Source organism: Podarcis vaucheri, assembly GCF_965113315.1.
Source record: "Podarcis vaucheri genome assembly, chromosome: 1".
Taxonomy (NCBI): Eukaryota; Metazoa; Chordata; class Lepidosauria; order Squamata; family Lacertidae; genus Podarcis; species Podarcis vaucheri.
The window spans coordinates 118,540,915-118,557,481 of record NC_138759.1 but is presented as its reverse complement, the minus strand read 5'-3'; the positions used below and the strand labels follow the sequence as shown (position 1 = coordinate 118,557,481).

The 16,567-nt window shown below is 46.9% G+C and overlaps 3 protein-coding genes across 3 annotated transcripts in view; all 3 read left to right on the top strand.

Moving 5' to 3' along the window:
* The first annotated feature begins 9,415 nt into the window (after window positions 1-9,415).
* HOXD12 (homeobox D12) lies at window positions 9,416-11,564 on the top strand. Its single transcript, XM_082209698.1, has 2 exons — window positions 9,416-10,141; window positions 10,676-11,564. Exons 1-2 carry the CDS (start codon window positions 9,520-9,522, stop codon window positions 10,912-10,914), a joined length of 861 nt encoding a protein of 286 aa, XP_082065824.1. The 5' UTR covers window positions 9,416-9,519; the 3' UTR covers window positions 10,915-11,564.
* Window positions 11,565-11,960: 396 nt separating this feature from the next.
* The window catches only part of HOXD10 (homeobox D10), a gene marked incomplete at its 5' end in the record, with an annotated part of 24,022 nt that continues 19,415 nt past the window's right edge, over window positions 11,961-16,567 (top strand). The window contains one exon of the mRNA XM_082205241.1: window positions 11,961-12,130. Coding sequence (XP_082061367.1) covers window positions 12,114-12,130 — 17 coding nt within the window. The remainder of the gene's footprint in view (window positions 12,131-16,567) is intronic.
* Window positions 16,341-16,567, top strand: part of HOXD9 (homeobox D9) — a 24,830-nt gene continuing 24,603 nt past the window's right edge. The window contains exon 1 of the mRNA XM_082202714.1: window positions 16,341-16,514. Within this exon, the coding sequence (XP_082058840.1) occupies window positions 16,445-16,514 (70 nt within the window). The 5' untranslated portion in view covers window positions 16,341-16,444. The remainder of the gene's footprint in view (window positions 16,515-16,567) is intronic.

The window sequence follows — 16,567 nt, the reverse complement described above, 5'->3', positions numbered from 1 at the left end:
TTTTGTTCTGTTTTTAAGTATCTAAAGCCATGCCAGTGTAATATGTCTTATCCTTCGGTTTATGCTGAAGTAATAGATGACTCCGAACACATATGTGGAACACTTGAAATGCAAGTATTATATTTCAAGGGCCGTGTCCGTGTATTTCAGTTCACTACAAAGACTTGGGTCTTTGGAAATCTTCAACGTGTGCGCTGCCCCACTTCCTTCCCCGCACCCCGTTTTGGACGCCTTTCCTTGGGATCTGAGGTTTGGCGCTGGACGCAAATAGCTCCTCCTTTTTTAAAAAAAGAAAAGAAAAGAAGAAGAGAAGAGAAGAGAAGAGAAGAGAAGAGAAGAGAAGAGAAGGAAGAGCATATTTCTATGATAATCTTTTCCTTTCCTCCCTAGATTCTGCCCCCTCTCTCGATTTAAATCCCACACAAAATAATAGCACACTCAACTAGAGCAGATGAAAAGTTTTCCAAGGCATGAACAAATGTTTTTTTTTTAATGTTAATGCAGACAGGTAAACATACTCCTGAAATAAGTTTCTGCAAAAGATTATACTGATGGAATAAATATGTGTTGTGCTATATTACATTGTATACGAACATACGTAACAAAAGTTGCAATAGAAAATTATATTAGGCCGATGCACCTTAAATTGTAACCCGGCAACTCCTCCACTGTGGTCCTTAAGACGTGTCCAACTCTGTCATGCTTCTTGAATCTACTCTCCGTAGCATATGATCCGGACGTTCTTACGTTGACTGGATACCGTCCATGTTATGTAGCAGCAGTTGGTGGAGGTTAGTCTGGGAAGGGTTAGGTATTCGTAGTGTATATAGTATATGGTGTTGTTTTTAAAAAATTCTGGTATCTCCTCCTTTGGAGGGTGTACAAAACAAATTTTTGTAACATTTTCACTCACTCACACACACACAAAATACTCATACGCAAATGAAATCACTGCTCGGCGTGCTGAGTTTTGAAATCCCCTCTTATGCAAAAGATAGTGTTAACTCTGCCGCCTTATTGTTACTGAAAACATCAATAAATCCAGACCTGTTTTCGTACTGCGCTAACTCACTTCTTTAACATCCAGAATTGAGTTGCAATTCTGTGGGAAGAAGCTCCATTGAGGTCAATGGTCAAACTGACTTTCAAACAACTTTTGGGGTGGTAAAGTGATTCGCTCTCTACTCGTGCCATGCGCTACTGTAAATGCAAGCCGTAGCTGGGGTCCTAAAATCACTTTAGGCTGCAGGAATTAATGAGTGCCATTCAATTCGGCGAGGCTCGCTTCTGAGTGGGCATGTATAAGGTTGCCCTCGTCTCAGAATCATCGCGCAGGAAGCCCCGGGACAACCCAGTCCAGAGCAAATGTGGGCAGCGCTGCCTTGTGCTGCGCAAACGCAGAGGGAACCCTGGGGAATGAACTTTGAACTGGCTGCTGAATCGACAGCGTCGAAAGGGCTACCCGCACCCTCTTTGCTCATAAAGGAACCGAAAGTGTACCAAATGCCAGATTTAATTAGAAAGGCTGGCGGGAGAGAGCTGGAGGCGGGGGACGCTAACGGGTTAAATCATATATATATATAATCTCTATTCCCCACCCCCACACGAAAGCTAGTAAAGTACTGTACAAAATTAAGGCCTCTCTCCGAACATTGTGCTTCTGCTGCAAAGAGACACACAGCGTGCTTTACTCCAGAGAAATTCCTTTGACTTGAATAGGTCTACTCGCGAGTTTAATCGTGGACTGCAGCGCTCAAGTGTAATTCGGGATTATCCAGGGCCGCCAAATCTAGCAGCTCTTGACCTCGTTTCCAGTTCTTTAAAAATTGGCTGAAGTCTTAACTATCTAGAGTAACGTCTTTTGTGTTAAGTGTGTGGGAAACTAGCGCCTAAGCTGAGGCGGCGGGGAGGGAGGGTGGGAGCCGTCCGAAAATGCACGGTCGTTTGCTTGTAATCGGGAATTGTGGACCATGTTTTGTAGGGCAAATTACACAAAGACCGCCATTGCGGCTGCGTGGGGTTGGTCGCTGGTTTCCTGCAGCGGCTAAGCGAGACCGTTCAATGTGTAGAACAACACTGCCATCTGCTGGACGAATTGCGGCATAGCCCTGGGGAGCCGAGGAGAAACTCCATTCGCAACACTCCAAGCAATGTATGAACACAACTTTCATGTCGTAATTGAAAGGATATGCCCGTAAAATGAAAGCGGGAAAAGGGGAAAGATGGATTCCTGTGGAATGTTCGCGCTTGGTTTCCTGGATAGCCAACACATTTTAAACTGTAATATTAAAATAAACACTCCAAACGGCCCAATTATGAGACTCTTCATTCTGAAGCCTCAGCTTAGATAACCGAGGCTCTGTAACTGGCCCGTTTGATTCATTGAGAATTACTTCCGAATATGGTCAGGAATTACTTCCGAATATGGTCAGGAATATGGCCGGGCCATGATCCTAACCAGGTTAGGAAATAAAATAGCTTTACTCTGGTGCATGCTGTTTTTCCCGAGAGTGTCAGCCTAATTTTGCAATCTGCGGGAGTAGGTTTTATGGTTTGCTTACAACTATAGTTAACATTTCACTAATAGTGTTATTTCACCCAAGTCCTTGGATCAGCCTATATTTCCTTCACATATTATGTCTGAATTGGTTAGCTAAGAGTTTACTGATTCCTTAAGGGTTGTGCTTTTTCAGACCTATAAAAATAGTTTGAAGAGTGAGTCACTTTTCTTTCTGGCAGCGGACTGGGTAGTTCATTGGTATGTGAACTGGGGGGGGGAAGAGTTTTTATTTGGCTTTGATTATTTAATTTCTATACTGCTAAATATATTAAAAATGCATCTAAGCGGTGTACAAAAAAACTGAAGCAACAACAGACAACAGGCAACAAAATATTACAAAAATGCACAGCTACATATAAAAACGTTACCTTAATAATACTAATACATGCACATGAATATCAATTCATTTTCCTTCTGACACATCTCCTCCCTCTCAGCTCCCAGGGTCCAAACAAATTCTTAGCTCACCCACAAAAGTCTCATGAGAAAAGTTCCTGGAGACTGCAGACCTCACTCTACTATCTTACTTGGTATTTATGGGCAGCCCCAGAGTTGATGGGGCTCCCTCAATCTGCCCATAGATGTGTCCCATTCATCTGTACTCTCCACACGTAGTTCCAGGTGTAGCAGGTTTGTTGAGTTTCCCAGAGGGAAGGGGTCCAAAGGATGGGGAAAGGGCCCCCTCTAACTACAGCAGGCATGGCCAAACATGGCCCTCCAGATGTTTCGGGACTACAATTCCCATCACCCCTGACCACTGGTCCTGTTAGCTAGGGATGATGGGAGTTGTAGTCCCAGAACATCTGGAGGGCCAAGTTTGGCCATGCCTGAACAACAGCTCTTTCTTCACCCTCTGTCCTTTCCTCTTCCATGAATGTTTGTTTGCTTGTGTGTGTGTTTGTGTGTGTATACAAAAAGGGCGGGGGATAAAGAACCTCCTTCACCCACCCCTTTGGCTCAGTTTGATTGCTGGTTCACTGAACTCGGAAACTAAAAAAGCAAAGTGGAAGGAAGACTGCAATCTTATACATCCTTTCCATGGGACTTATTTCTGAGGAGACAGGAGTAGGACTGCATTGTCCAACTACACTGGAAATGGCTGTTATTTCCCACTGATTCTGAGACCATACCTTTAGGATTGTCAAGTTTACAGGTTTACTGTTTACAGGAAGTAAGCCCTGCTGAATCCTATCCATGTCTACTTAGAAGTCAATAGCAGTTACTCCCACATAAATGGGGTTAGGATTGCAACCTTACTGTCTCCAGCCTAACATTTACATCCTGGGACATAAGGTCCTCTAAATGTCAGTGGGATTTATTTATCATAAAACAATGTAGAGGGTCACATTGTGTGGCTGTGATTTCTGTTCAATAAAGGGGGCCGCATTTGTGGGATTTATTTTGTGCGCCCCCCCAAAAAAAACCTCCAAGGTTCAAGAGTTAGACTGGAGGAATATGGAACAGAGTGCATCTGGGCATGTGTTTTGCTCATAATTTTGCGGTGCATTTCAGAACCGAGTTTAAGCCCCACATTTCACATATAAACCAACTCGGAGCACCACGCAAGCGTTCTTTCTCAGCAGCCTATTATTGGCTGGGTGCAAACTTTTTAGTTTTTGCTGTTGTTAAACAATTTGAGTCAGACATCCTGCAAGTTGCTCTGGATCTGTTATTCTGTCCCTTTTTGCGCATGCACTACATATTGGAAGTAAGTAACATTCAAATCAATGTGATTTATTTCCTGGTAAACGTGATCAGGGTCAGATTATGGACCAGATAAGGCGGCGTGTTTTTGATGTAAGAACTTCTGCCGGACTGTGTAAGCTTGCCAGTTATACAGAACTCTTCGTAATGCAGAACCAGAATTAATTTTCAGCTTACACGTTGAGTCAGTTTATATACTATTTGTAGTCCCAGAGCTGGATTTATGCGCAAATTAAGTAACCTACAGTTTAGGACCTCAGATTATGAGGAGGCTGCAAGCAGGCAGTCTCAGCGAAAGAGTAAGGGTGCTTGTTTTGCACGTGGTGCAATTGATCACGGCATAAATAAATGTCCTGTGAATAAAAACAAACTTGTCTTCTGTAAATCTGAGTTGCATCTAGACTTCCAACACAAATAGACTTGCTGCAAGGTATATAATTTGGTTTGATACTTATCTTTTAGCTGCATCCTCACTGCTGTACCGGTATATATTCAAGTATAAGGTTTTATTATTTCTATTTTCATTGTCCTTTCTGCTAGAATGATCCACATTTTGAGGGTAATGCTATGGGAGCTCTTAATAGTGACATCATTTCACCGCATCTTAACACCCAGCCCTTTCTGTTTCCCTTCTGATAGAGTGGCTCTATCTATCTAATAAACACACGTATCTCTTGGGACTGAACCATGACTACCTCTGCATACGTTCAACATTGCACTGTGAGTGTATGGTAATAGTCTCTCTTGCTTCGCGATTTCTCGAGAGTGTAATTAGCTTGTTTTAATTACGAGTTCATCAGTATTTTCTCATCGGCATTTCCACTCTAGAGGCCACCGACACGACGCACCCAAAGTCAAACCTCCTAATTGATTTCAATGGGAAAGGCTTGGTGGTGACAGCCTTACGCACACTTATTCGAGACTTCAGCACCGCTAAGGACTTTCTCGGCTCTCCCATTTTATCACTCAGTCCATTGGCTCATTTCCATGCCGTTCTGTAGCCCACCGTCCTTCCGCCGTGAGCCCAAACTGGAAGACGTGAGGTTGCCAGGAGGTCTCCCAGCCCGGCCTAGACCAGACCTACGCAGCAAACTGAGTGCCTCTCGCGTGCCTTCCGACCATCGCCCTAGGTGATTCCCACGAGTAACTCCCGCGGTTATTCATGGGAGTCAAAGGAAGCAAAATTTGGTCAGTTCGGTACCAAAATATAACACACATAGACATGAAGTTTAGATAGAAGAATTAAGGCTGCACCCCTTTGCTCCCCTACTATGGAACTCAACGGGTATTACTTCTCAGTAGACCTGCGAGGAACTGCGCCGTTCCATCGATTTGGCCTCCTTTGTTTTGAGCAAGGATAGAGGATGGGATAGGATGTTGATAGAGTATGTAAGGCAGGGGTGAGTACGCCTTTTTGTACCTGTGTATTTAAGGCATAGGTGGAAATTTCCCATTTCTGTAAGCGTAACGAGGGGTGGAAGAATTGCTGTCTATTAAGGCTGTAACCCTACACACTTCTTGAAAACCGTGAGGGGTTGCTACTGAGAAAACGCGTATAGGCTTGCACTATCAATTCCTGAAGTTTCATAGCTAAGCAACACGGACCACTTGCTATTGTGGCAATATCTTCGACGGGTTTCAGGGACTCATCCTGTCTTGGACAGCGAGCCCTCTCCGCTCCAGGCTTCTCCGATGTGAAGGAGGCAGAAGCGCAAGGCAGTAATGGCTTTGGCGTAAGTTCCGATGGGATGAAGTGGGATTTAGTCACGGATAAGAGATGAGTGGAAGCGTTTTGGAGAATATCTTAGAGGGCACAATAGTCAACTTAACCTACAAGTAGGAATGAACCTATGAGCAGCAGATAATACTAAATAAAGGAAGATTTGTGACGGAAATGGGTGGAATAATACAATATGCAGCCGACAAAGGTTTACCTAGAATGCTATGGAGAGATAGAGTGGGAAGTCCGAGGATAAGGGATAAAGCATGGATATTGTATTATGTATATACAAGTTGCAATAACGCATAAACAAAACATTTTAAAAAACGAATAAAGTGGGATTTATTTTCAAGAACATACTGAAAAAGCCGGGCTGCATAGCCATAGTTTTAAATGTGCCGTCATTTGTGTACATCTATATGAAAAACTGAGAGCATTATATTATATGTTATATCTGTTCTGCCGTTTAAAATAAATTTATGTGATTGATTGCACCCCCTCTTTGCACCAGAGGGTTATCTGTTGCTCTATCTACCTAACATTAGAGAGAGAGGAACTAAAATACACACACAGAGAGAAAGACACAAACAAACGCAGATTTTCTTAAGTAGCAGAACAGTAACAAGTTGTCTTTTAGAGTAAGTTTTTTGCCAGAAACTTCTGAGCTCTGTTCCCCGTTGGATGAGACCTGCTGGAGAAAGCCAAAAACCCCAAGTTAATAAGAGAAACTCAATTGGTAGACATAAGTCAAACAATAAAAATTAAATGTGAGTGGTGAGCAATATCCTCCGGCGGTGCCTGTGTGGTCTGGTGTGGTCTGCAGCATCATGTGGGGAATAATGATTTAAAGATTTGTTTCAAAGCCGAGGGATTTTGTTTTGTTTTGCTGCTCTCTGGCGGGGGTGCTCTTAGGCTGGGGGCGCCTCTCCATCAAAGCAGAAAGAGCCGCGCCTGTGATCTCCAAGGGAAAATCCAAGAGAACTTGGACCAATAAGATAATACAACATAAGGAATTAAATCTTCCAGGGTTTTTTTTTAAAAAAAAATTATAAATTAAAACAATCAGACAAGCAAGCGAACAACAACAGGACGAGGAGGAACCAATGCTCTCTCTTGCTTTCCAAAAGATTGGATAGAAGCTGAATGCGCCAAAAGTTTGAAATTCAGAATATCGCAGGGTGAGATCCTTACGCAGTTCAGAAATGCATCTTGGAGGCCGAACTGATGTCTGTAACCGGTCTTACACTATTTTGATGCCTGTTTTGGTGCCTGAGGCGAAAAGTTCGAATTGTCCCAGATTTGAATTATTTCCCCCAAGTGTTCAGTCAGCCTCTAGATAGGGTCCTCCTGGACTCCAGATCCCTCGGTCAGGAAGGGGCCATCATTCGCAGGCCACCGGCCACAGCCACGAAGCTGGAGAGCGTCTGCGTCCTCGACGGCTCGGTCGATTCCAGCCGCGCAGAATCAGGGCCTCCGCGGACAGGGGACAAAGCCAGCCCGGTATTCCTTGCCAATCTATTTCTGACGCTTCTTAAGGGTAACCCTCGCATTCCGTTTTTAAAACGCGCTGAGTTTAAATGAGACCGGTCTGGTGACAAATGGCTGCTGCGGACGACTTGGGGACGATTTTTTCAAAAGGCGTCTCCCAAAACAGCGTCGGGTCTCCGTTATAGAGCCGGTCAAAAAGTTTTCTTAAGTAAAAATATACCTGCCTCAAATGGCTAATGGGTAAGGCACTCTCTGAGTGTCCTTCCTTTCTGGTCCATTGACGGTACGGTCCAAATAGCCAACAAAGCGGATCTGCTTCGGGGTAGGTGAGGTGGAGATTCAGCCTCAAACGCGGAAGTCCCCCAGTCATTTGTTGTTGTTGCTCCTGCCTCCCAAAGGAAGATAGGTCGGAAGGCCCCTTCCAGCTTCACTACTTCTAACCAAGGTGCCTGTGTGTGTGTGTGTGTGTGTGTGTAATTGCCATGCAAATTAGCACTGTCCATTAGGCGGTCATTACTTAAAAGGCTCGCCATAGCCACTATTACGCATATCCGCGCCCTCTGCTCTGCCGAACCGTTAGCAGGTTCCTCCTTTTCCTTCCTGCGAAGCGAAGCGTTGATTTCAAAGCAAGCAGGCCTCGATCTTCGCGGAAGACCTTCCTTAGCAGGCCCGCTCCTTTGCGGGGAGTTACTTTATCGGTAAGCCAAAGTCAGTCCCAAGGAAATCGAGGGGAGAAACTTCCAGAAACACCTTGCCACGCAGAAGGTTTGGAAGCGAGTTAGGTAAGGTTCCACGAGAGCACAGGAAAAATTGAGCTCCATTCCCTTTCAGCACAATTTTTCCCCCCAGGAATTGTGATTTTTTTTAAAAAAATGTATATCCATTTTATACATTATATACATTATATAATTTGTACATTATATCATATATATGCAGTTTATTGTAAAGAATGGCGTATGAGAAGGAGCAAAAACTCGCTTTTAATGGAAATCCTGGTAGAAAGACGCCAAAAGTTGTAATTTTAAAATGGCGGGAACTTATACTGACAAGCAATCTCCACTAGGTATGAAGGGATAAGTATAAAATAAACAGATCTCTCTAATGTGTTCATTCGATTTCACAGATAAATAGGACACTTGTCCGTGCATTCAGTATACAGGTAGAACGTATTAATATTGTCCATAATATATCAGTAATGGGAACTGTTAATTCAGAATTCAGAACTGCCGAAATTGCATTGCGCCTGTGACCCAACGGATGCTTACCTAGGAGCAAACCTCGGTAAGCCTTACTTCTGAGTAAAGATTGCACCGCACATTTATGTTTACAGAAATACCTTAGAGTCACGCGGTGTGTCAAGTTCAAATCCTCATGTATCCGTGAGGGACTGCGGCTCATTCCACTTCCTGCTATCTCACAATAGACAGGAGGCAAAATATGTGCGGAATATGAGCGTATAAAACAACAAAACAATTTCCTTGCCGAAGCAGCAAGGTTTGTATATTACTTATGCAAAGAACAAATATGCAAGTGCGTGTGTGTGTGTAATATTACACACACACACACACGCGGTCTTAATTAACTCTTGGAAGAATAAATGATGGTGAGGGAAGCCATGATGGAGGTTAAAACGCAGAACCCGACTAATTTGCGCCTTTCGGGGAGGGAGTAGAGAACGGGGGTTCCTGCAGGTTGAATCCCTGAAACGGAGGGGGGGGGGTCTTCTAAAACTTTGCCACCAGGGCAATCCCCGTCCACTTGCCCTCGGGCGTCCCATGACTGGAGTCTACCATCTCTTTCCCCCTCCGCCCCCGCCCTCTTCCTCCTCCTCTTCCTCCTCCTCCTCCTCCTCCGCTGCACTGGGGGTCCATCTCCTTCTTTCGAGAAGTTCTCCTGCAACTTTTCGCGAAGGAGGCTCGTCTGCTAGAGGCGCTGGAAATGACCGGCTTGGGAGCACCCCCGAGCGAAGAAGGAGTCCTCTTCCGACAGTTCCACGCACACCGCCCTGAATGAAGACGGAGGAAGCGCACGTCCTTCGCGTTGGAAAATGTGCGACCGGAGCCTCTGCCGGCCGGGCTACGTGGGCTCCCTCCTGAACTTGCCCTCTGCCGCCGACTCCTTTTACTTCCCCAACCTGCGAGCTAATGGAAGCCACCAGCTGGCCGCCTCGTTGCCCGCGCTCTCCTACCCGAGGAGCCCCATCGCGTGGACTTGCGCCAGCTCCTGCCCAGCGCAGCCCTCCAGCCACGTACTCAGCGGCTCGTCGCAGCCTCCGTCTTACCTCGCCGCGGCCACTGGCTCCCTCACCGGCGTCAGCCTCAACCCCAGCGGCAGCAAAGCCGCCTTGGGCGGCCACCACCCCAAGTACTCCGCCCACGAAGCCGCTCCCAAGCAGGACGAGAGAGGCAGGCAGAGCCGGGAAGCTCTGACCGACGACTCGAGTTGCGGGAGAATGGTGAGGATGGCGGCGGCGGCGGCGGCGGCGGCGACTCAGGCCAAAGGGCTCAGGTATGAGCCGAGAAGCCTGCTCAGCGCATCAGCGTCTCTTTTGAACGCGGATTCTTCCGCCTCGGGCTTTATTAAGGAGGACCTCAAGCACGCCATCAACTTGAACCTGACACTCCCGCCCGCAGCAACCCAGCCAAACCTCAGACCTCCTCTGCAGGACGGTATGTGCCTTCTCGCTGCTAGAGGAGAGAATCCCCCCCCAACCCAACCCTCCCCAGCCAATAAAACCCCAGTCCCTGAGCCTTCACAAATGTTGCACCCAAACTCCTGTATACTCGGTGAGATTACTTCCACGGTAAAGCTGTTAGGCCTATCTGCCTCACCGATTTCATTTCCATGAAAATCTGGGTAGGATCGCAGCCACCGACACCCTAGGCCTGCTCCTCCGTCGGGAGTAAGTCCCTCTGGGTTCAGTGGCGCTTGCTCCGGATGGGACTTGTGCAAATTCGGACTGCAGCGCATCACTTCCATCCCACCCCAAAGCGCATAATCCTACAGGCTTAAATCCTAGAGGATTAAAAACTGCCTTGCTTTCTTGAAATAGGCTTCCCCACCTCCTTGCCATAGGCGCGGCTTCCTCCGCGCTTGCGTGAGACCACCCAGAGCACCGGGGACCGGGCTCGGTCAGAACAAGCGCGCCAAGCAAGAACCAACCAAACACAAACCCCTTCTCGATGTGTCTTGTTCTGTTGCAGGTTTGCCCTGGTGCCCCACGCCAGGGAGGTCGAGGAAGAAACGGAAGCCTTACACGAAGCAACAGATCACCGAGCTGGAGAGCGAGTTCCTCCTCAGCGAGTTCATCAACCGGCAAAAGCGGAAAGAGCTGTCCAATAGACTGAATCTGAGCGACCAGCAAGTGAAGATTTGGTTCCAGAACCGGCGGATGAAGAAGAAGCGCGTGGTGATGCGCGAGCAGGCGCTCTCGCTCTACTAGAGACGCCGCCCAGGGAGGGGGGCGTCTTGGGGCTGGCTCTCTTCCTCCCTGTTAATCATGAACTTGCCTCTGCAGCGGCTGTCTCGCGGCTCAGCAGAGGGACAACAAAGCGACGCGAAACGAAGCGAAGCGAAACCACTACGGATTCCAGGCGAAAACGCAGGCAAAATCTGGAGGGGAGCGTTGACAAGGGTCTAGCCCAAGCAGTCAGATTCGCTCCCCCCCCCCCCCATCAACTTGCTTGGCTTTGTAAATCGGCAAAAGCCTCACTTCTTGGCTGAAGGGGAAAGAAAGTATAGTGGTACCTCGGGTTACATTCAGGTTACAACCTCCGCTAACCCAGAAATAGTACCTTGGGTTAAGAACTTTGCTTCAGGATGAGAACAGAAATCGGGCTCTGGCGGCACAGTGGCAGCAGGAGGCCCCATTAGCTAAAGTGGTGCTTCAGGTTAAGAACAGTTTCAGGTTAAGAACGGACCTCCGGAACGAATTAAGTACGTAACCCGACGTACCACTGTAACTATAATAAAGGAAATGTGTGGGGTCAGCTCTCCCCACCCCACCCCTTCGTCTGTTTCTTTCTTTTGTTATGTTCTTTAACATTCATTCCACCCTCACCAAGACTTCAGTTGGGGGGAAGAAACGCGTCGAGCGCCCGCCCGCCCGCCGCCTGGATCTGCGTGAAAGCAACGGGAGAATATTATGTGTGACTCTGGCTGAATGGGAAAGGCCCTAAAATTGTTGCATTGGCAGGTAATCCGTGTGTGGCTCCAGCTACTTTGCAGTAGGATGCGGAGTGTGCGTGGAGGGGGGGGGGTTGTTTTACCAAAACCACAAAACAAGGAAGCGTTGGAATATATTTTTTTTAAGTGGTTCACAATAAAATGTATATTTTTTGAAATAGCTACACACAGACACGCACACATATGCGCACACATGTATTTATTGCGACAAAGGCACGTGACCTCGCAGCCAAGGTTTGGCTGTCATCTTCCTCGGTTACTTCTCAAGGCGTTCCGGCGTTTTGGCCTCGTTGCCTGAGCCCCCTCCGTGGTCTCTGGATTGCTGGAACAACCCCTCCCCCCACTTCTGGAGCCCTGATTGTTAGATAAAAGTGTGGTGGGGGAAGAGAGCAGACAGAGAGAGATGGGAGGTGTTTGGGAGCAGAAGATGGAAAGATCTTCGCGTTTCTCCCAGGAATGGAAGGAAGATGGAGGTGACAAAACCGCGGCTGTGTCTGCTTGCCCTGAAGCAAAAATCTGTGTGAATTGAAAATGCTCGAGGGGTGTTAGGCTGTTAGGCTCCCTGGATCGTTAGTATTTCTCATGCAGATTTTGGTGGGGAGCAGTGAAGATGTTACCGGGGTCTTATTTTGCGCGTGGCGGTGGGGCCTGCGCCGCAGTGGGGAGGGCGGAGGAAGCCGCCTTTCCTAGAGGATCCCGTTCAGGGTTCTTTGTCCCTTGACAGCGAGGAGTGGCTTCACGACTATTCTTGCCTTATTGCTTCGGTTTCCAGACGCAGGCATTGTCGCTTGGTCTCACCCCTCGAAGGCTGCGCTGGAACGGAAGGCGCCTCCGCCACAAGCAAACGGAGTGCAAACTTGTGCACGCGTGTGTGTGCTAATCAGTGGCGTAGCGTGGGTTGTCAGCACCCGGGGCAATGCAAGTAATTTGCGCCCCCTAACCCATGGATTTACGCCCCCTAACCCGTGGATTTGCGCCCCCTAACCCTAACCCCCAGATGTTGCGCCCGGTGCGGCCGGCTCCCCCTGCACCCCCCACTCTACGCCACTGGTGCTAATAACCAACGTCCACGCGCCTCCCGTTGCAGTCGCTTCCAGAGGGGCCGCCCTGCTAGTCTGTCGCGGGGAGGAGGGGAAACAGAGTGACACCTTGAAAACGGCCATCTGCTCTGTATGCTTTAGCTGAGATTCCTGCGTTGCCGCGGGTTGGGCTAAATGACCGTCGGGGTCCCTCCCGCTCTTCAATTCTATTCTTTGACCACCTTTTCTTAAGGCAGTCCACATTCTTAACCGTTCGCCACATACAACACCAAATGGGATCCTGAGTCCCAGGAGATTTCACCACCACCGTTATGTAGGATATTGGGCAAAGTAGACCGCACTTCACAGAAACTTCTGTCTTGCCAAATAGTCTGGATTGTCGTCTTGACGGTGCCACAGGTCTCTTTGTTCTCCGTGTGCCTCCCGCCATGCCTGAGGCGCACCTTTGGCACCCAGTCTCCTTCTGGTATTCTTTCTTTCTTTCTTTCTTTCTTTCTTTCTTTCTTTCTTTCTTTCTTTCTTTCTTTCTTTCTTTCTTTCTTTCTTTCTTTCTTTCTTTCTGGCCTAAGTCTGAACACAACTTAGGCCCGCGCCTCCAAAGGCTTATCCAAACATCTTCGCTTCCTTTCCCTACCGTCCACCCTCCGACACTCTGTCTGCCATTTGCGGTTTGTTTCTGTTTTGTTCTGCCTCCCCCCCCCGCCCCAAACTGCCCCTCTCGCCGGCTGCCCTTGGCTCAGCGCTCTGTCTCGGCTGCTTGCAGCCTTCCTTCCTCTTTAGCTTGACTTTGGCCTTGTCCAAAGGCTGCGCGCAAAATAAAGGGAGGGAAGACACAAAGGAATCAAGGATGCGACTCATTCCGAATATCCTCTGCTCCATCTCGGCCGCCTGTTTCCAGCCCCTGCTTTCACAAACACTCACACCACACCACACCACACATCACAAAACAAAACAAAACTCCTCGCCAAGCCAGCAAGTTTTTAAGCACAACTGGTCAGGGATCTACCTTGGGGGCTGTTTTTCCTTTACACCGTGATTCTGTAGGCACACAAGGAAACTAATGAAGCTTATTTGAGTGGAGGTGTGGTATAATTTCATGTTCATCTGATAACTGTGTGTAATAATAGTTTTCTAAGAGCGAGAGAGTAGTTCACAATTCAGACGCCTCGAATGCGGAAAGAAATATATTTTCCCACAAAGGATAAAATGAAATTTGTTTTCCCTGATCTTCAAATTAAACCCTTGATCAGTGATTTGTTTTGATCCTTCACGTTTCCAGATCTCTCCAGAGCTAACAGCCCAGCATTCATTCATTCACATCCACCCCGCAAATGAGGAATTAAAACGAAGTTCATGTTTATTATCTACATTTTTAGCATTAACTAAATGTTTGAACTTTACCTCCTTCAGATGTTTCCCAGGCATGGTTTTGAGCGGAGATGTTATTTAACTGTAGATGGCCGTAGCAGTTTATCAGATGTGTTAAACAATTTCCATTTTGCAAGGGGGGAAAATGCGGTATTTACAGTGCATTGTTGTCTTAAAAATGATTCTCTACAATTCCCCCCCTTTTTGAGAAGTCTGAGGCGATAAGCATGGTTAAGAAGGAATCGATATTTTTAAATATCTGAATACTGCTATAGAGAAAAAGCTAATTATATATATATAATTAAAATAAGACAAATATTTAATGATGCCTCAGAATAACAATGATGGTTATGGAATGACTGGGAGCTAATGATTCTTTTTCAATTATATGGTCGACTCCTTTCCATCTCTATTCCCAATTTTTTCCCGTTAGACAACGGAGGCCACAACAGAGCTGATTAGGTAATCAAGGTCTTGTTTAGTTTTCTAAGTCGCTAAATAAATGTTTATAAAATACAGACTGAATTAACGAAAATCAATCCTACGAATACAACCAACTTCCTTCCATGTTGAGATTATTTTTGCTAGCATCTACAGGCGATTTACCTCGCAAATAGCACATCTGACCCAAAAGCGAAGGGCATCCTTTAATGGTCCTCTTTTTCATTATAATTATTATTTTACTCTCTCTTTCACTAACTCCTTGCAAACACCAGGCTCAACGGTTGTGCAAGATCGCACCATTAGCGGCGGAAAATATAGAAATGACGGTGCGTTCTTTATTAAGCTCATTTGGTTTCCAGTTGTGGATGATTATGGACTTGCAATTAGTCTGTGAGAAGTGAAATAAAATGAGTGAGAGAAAGAAGCAGTATCAGTATACGCACATTATATGTAGTGTGTCCATGTATTTTTTAATTAAGCCACCGAAATAAATATTCCTGGTATTTACGTGTTCAAAAAAACAACAACTGTTGGTTCCGAGGCGTACAAGCACTCAAGACACACAATGGTCGGTAAACTGCTCCAAAAATGCATATCACTGGAGAAGCGCATTGCGACAGATACTATTCGCTCGGTGTCATGGCCGCTCTAGGTAGGTCGACATCATATATGCCTGTATATGTGACTGTAGCTAGGGAAAAGATCATAGGGACGGGGGAGGTTGGGGCTATCTTGTAGGTATCTATATATATAGAGAGAGAGACAGGGTACTAGACATTAAATTCGGAACAGTTATAGCTGCTGTGGATAAAAACCTGAAAATGGCGATAACCACACATGAGTTAGCTTTGTATCTGCGCATCCTCACATGCCGATCAACTGCAATTTACACGCTGTCGGACTCCATAGGCAAATTGCCCATGGTGGATTCCGAATGGGGTTTGCACCCGGTTCCGATCCTAAGCACGTTTTCTGGGAAGCAAGTCCTCTTACAGCAGGAATCAATGCTCATGGAGGCGTGTGAGCTCCCGTTGGCATCAGGACGGCTTCCTCGGAGGTAAATGTGCGTAGGATTGCAGCATTACTTGGCCTAGAGCTTAATCTTGCATTTATTTATTTAAATGCTTTGTGAGGGGCATCTCAGTTAAAGCTCCATCCTTGACTGGAAGGATAGAGGACTGCTGTTCTTTTTCTGTTTATCGTACACAGAAAGAAATGGTGCCGCTGTAAATGACCCGCATTCAGCGTTGGGGTGTGTATGTACGTGTGTGTGTGTGGCGGTGTGGTGTGTATGTAGTGTGATGCGATTTGGAGGGTGGGGTGTGCAGAAAATAAGGTTCTCTCTCCCTCCCTCCCTCCCTCCCTCCCCTTCACACACACACACATCCCCAACATGATTGTATGGCTTCATTAGCGACACACATGTCCGCATACATCTTCCTCCTGGAGTCAATCCCCAAATCCGCATCTTGTTGGCGTCGCGGGGACGAGTCCTTCGCTCTGATAGGCTAAGCCGGGGGTGCTTTTTGCAATGCCTGGGAGTTTGATAAGGCAAAAGGAACGTCCCTCTGATTGTTTTAAATGGCTCTGGGCGCTTTTGTGTTTCCTAAAAGAGCATAAATAATTAAAGTTTGGCAGGGAGGAAAAGCTTTCTTGCAGAACTGTAGTGGCCATAAATGAAATGACTCAGAATCGCTTCTCCAGTCAGTTTTTACGAGAGCTGCCAGACAGTGTCTGTTCACGTTCTCCAGATACTAGGGGCGCCATAACAAAGTTAAGGTCAAGTTAGTGTCTTATCTTGGGTGGCACAAATATACAGCACCTTCTCTCCGTGCGGACCAGGCATATTTTGCTTCTCTCTCTTCCGCCCCCACCCCCCTCGCTCCGACACCGTTATGCCAGCCGTCCTAATTTTTCACGGAGGCTTCTTTGGAGATGTCACTCGCAGTGGAAAACCGGCTAGTTCCAGGAGGCAACGACGACAGACCTTGCAAGACGCCGAACGGTAAAGCCACCCTTCTGTGCTATGTTGCGCGTTGCAGGCGGGCGCGGCGGGGT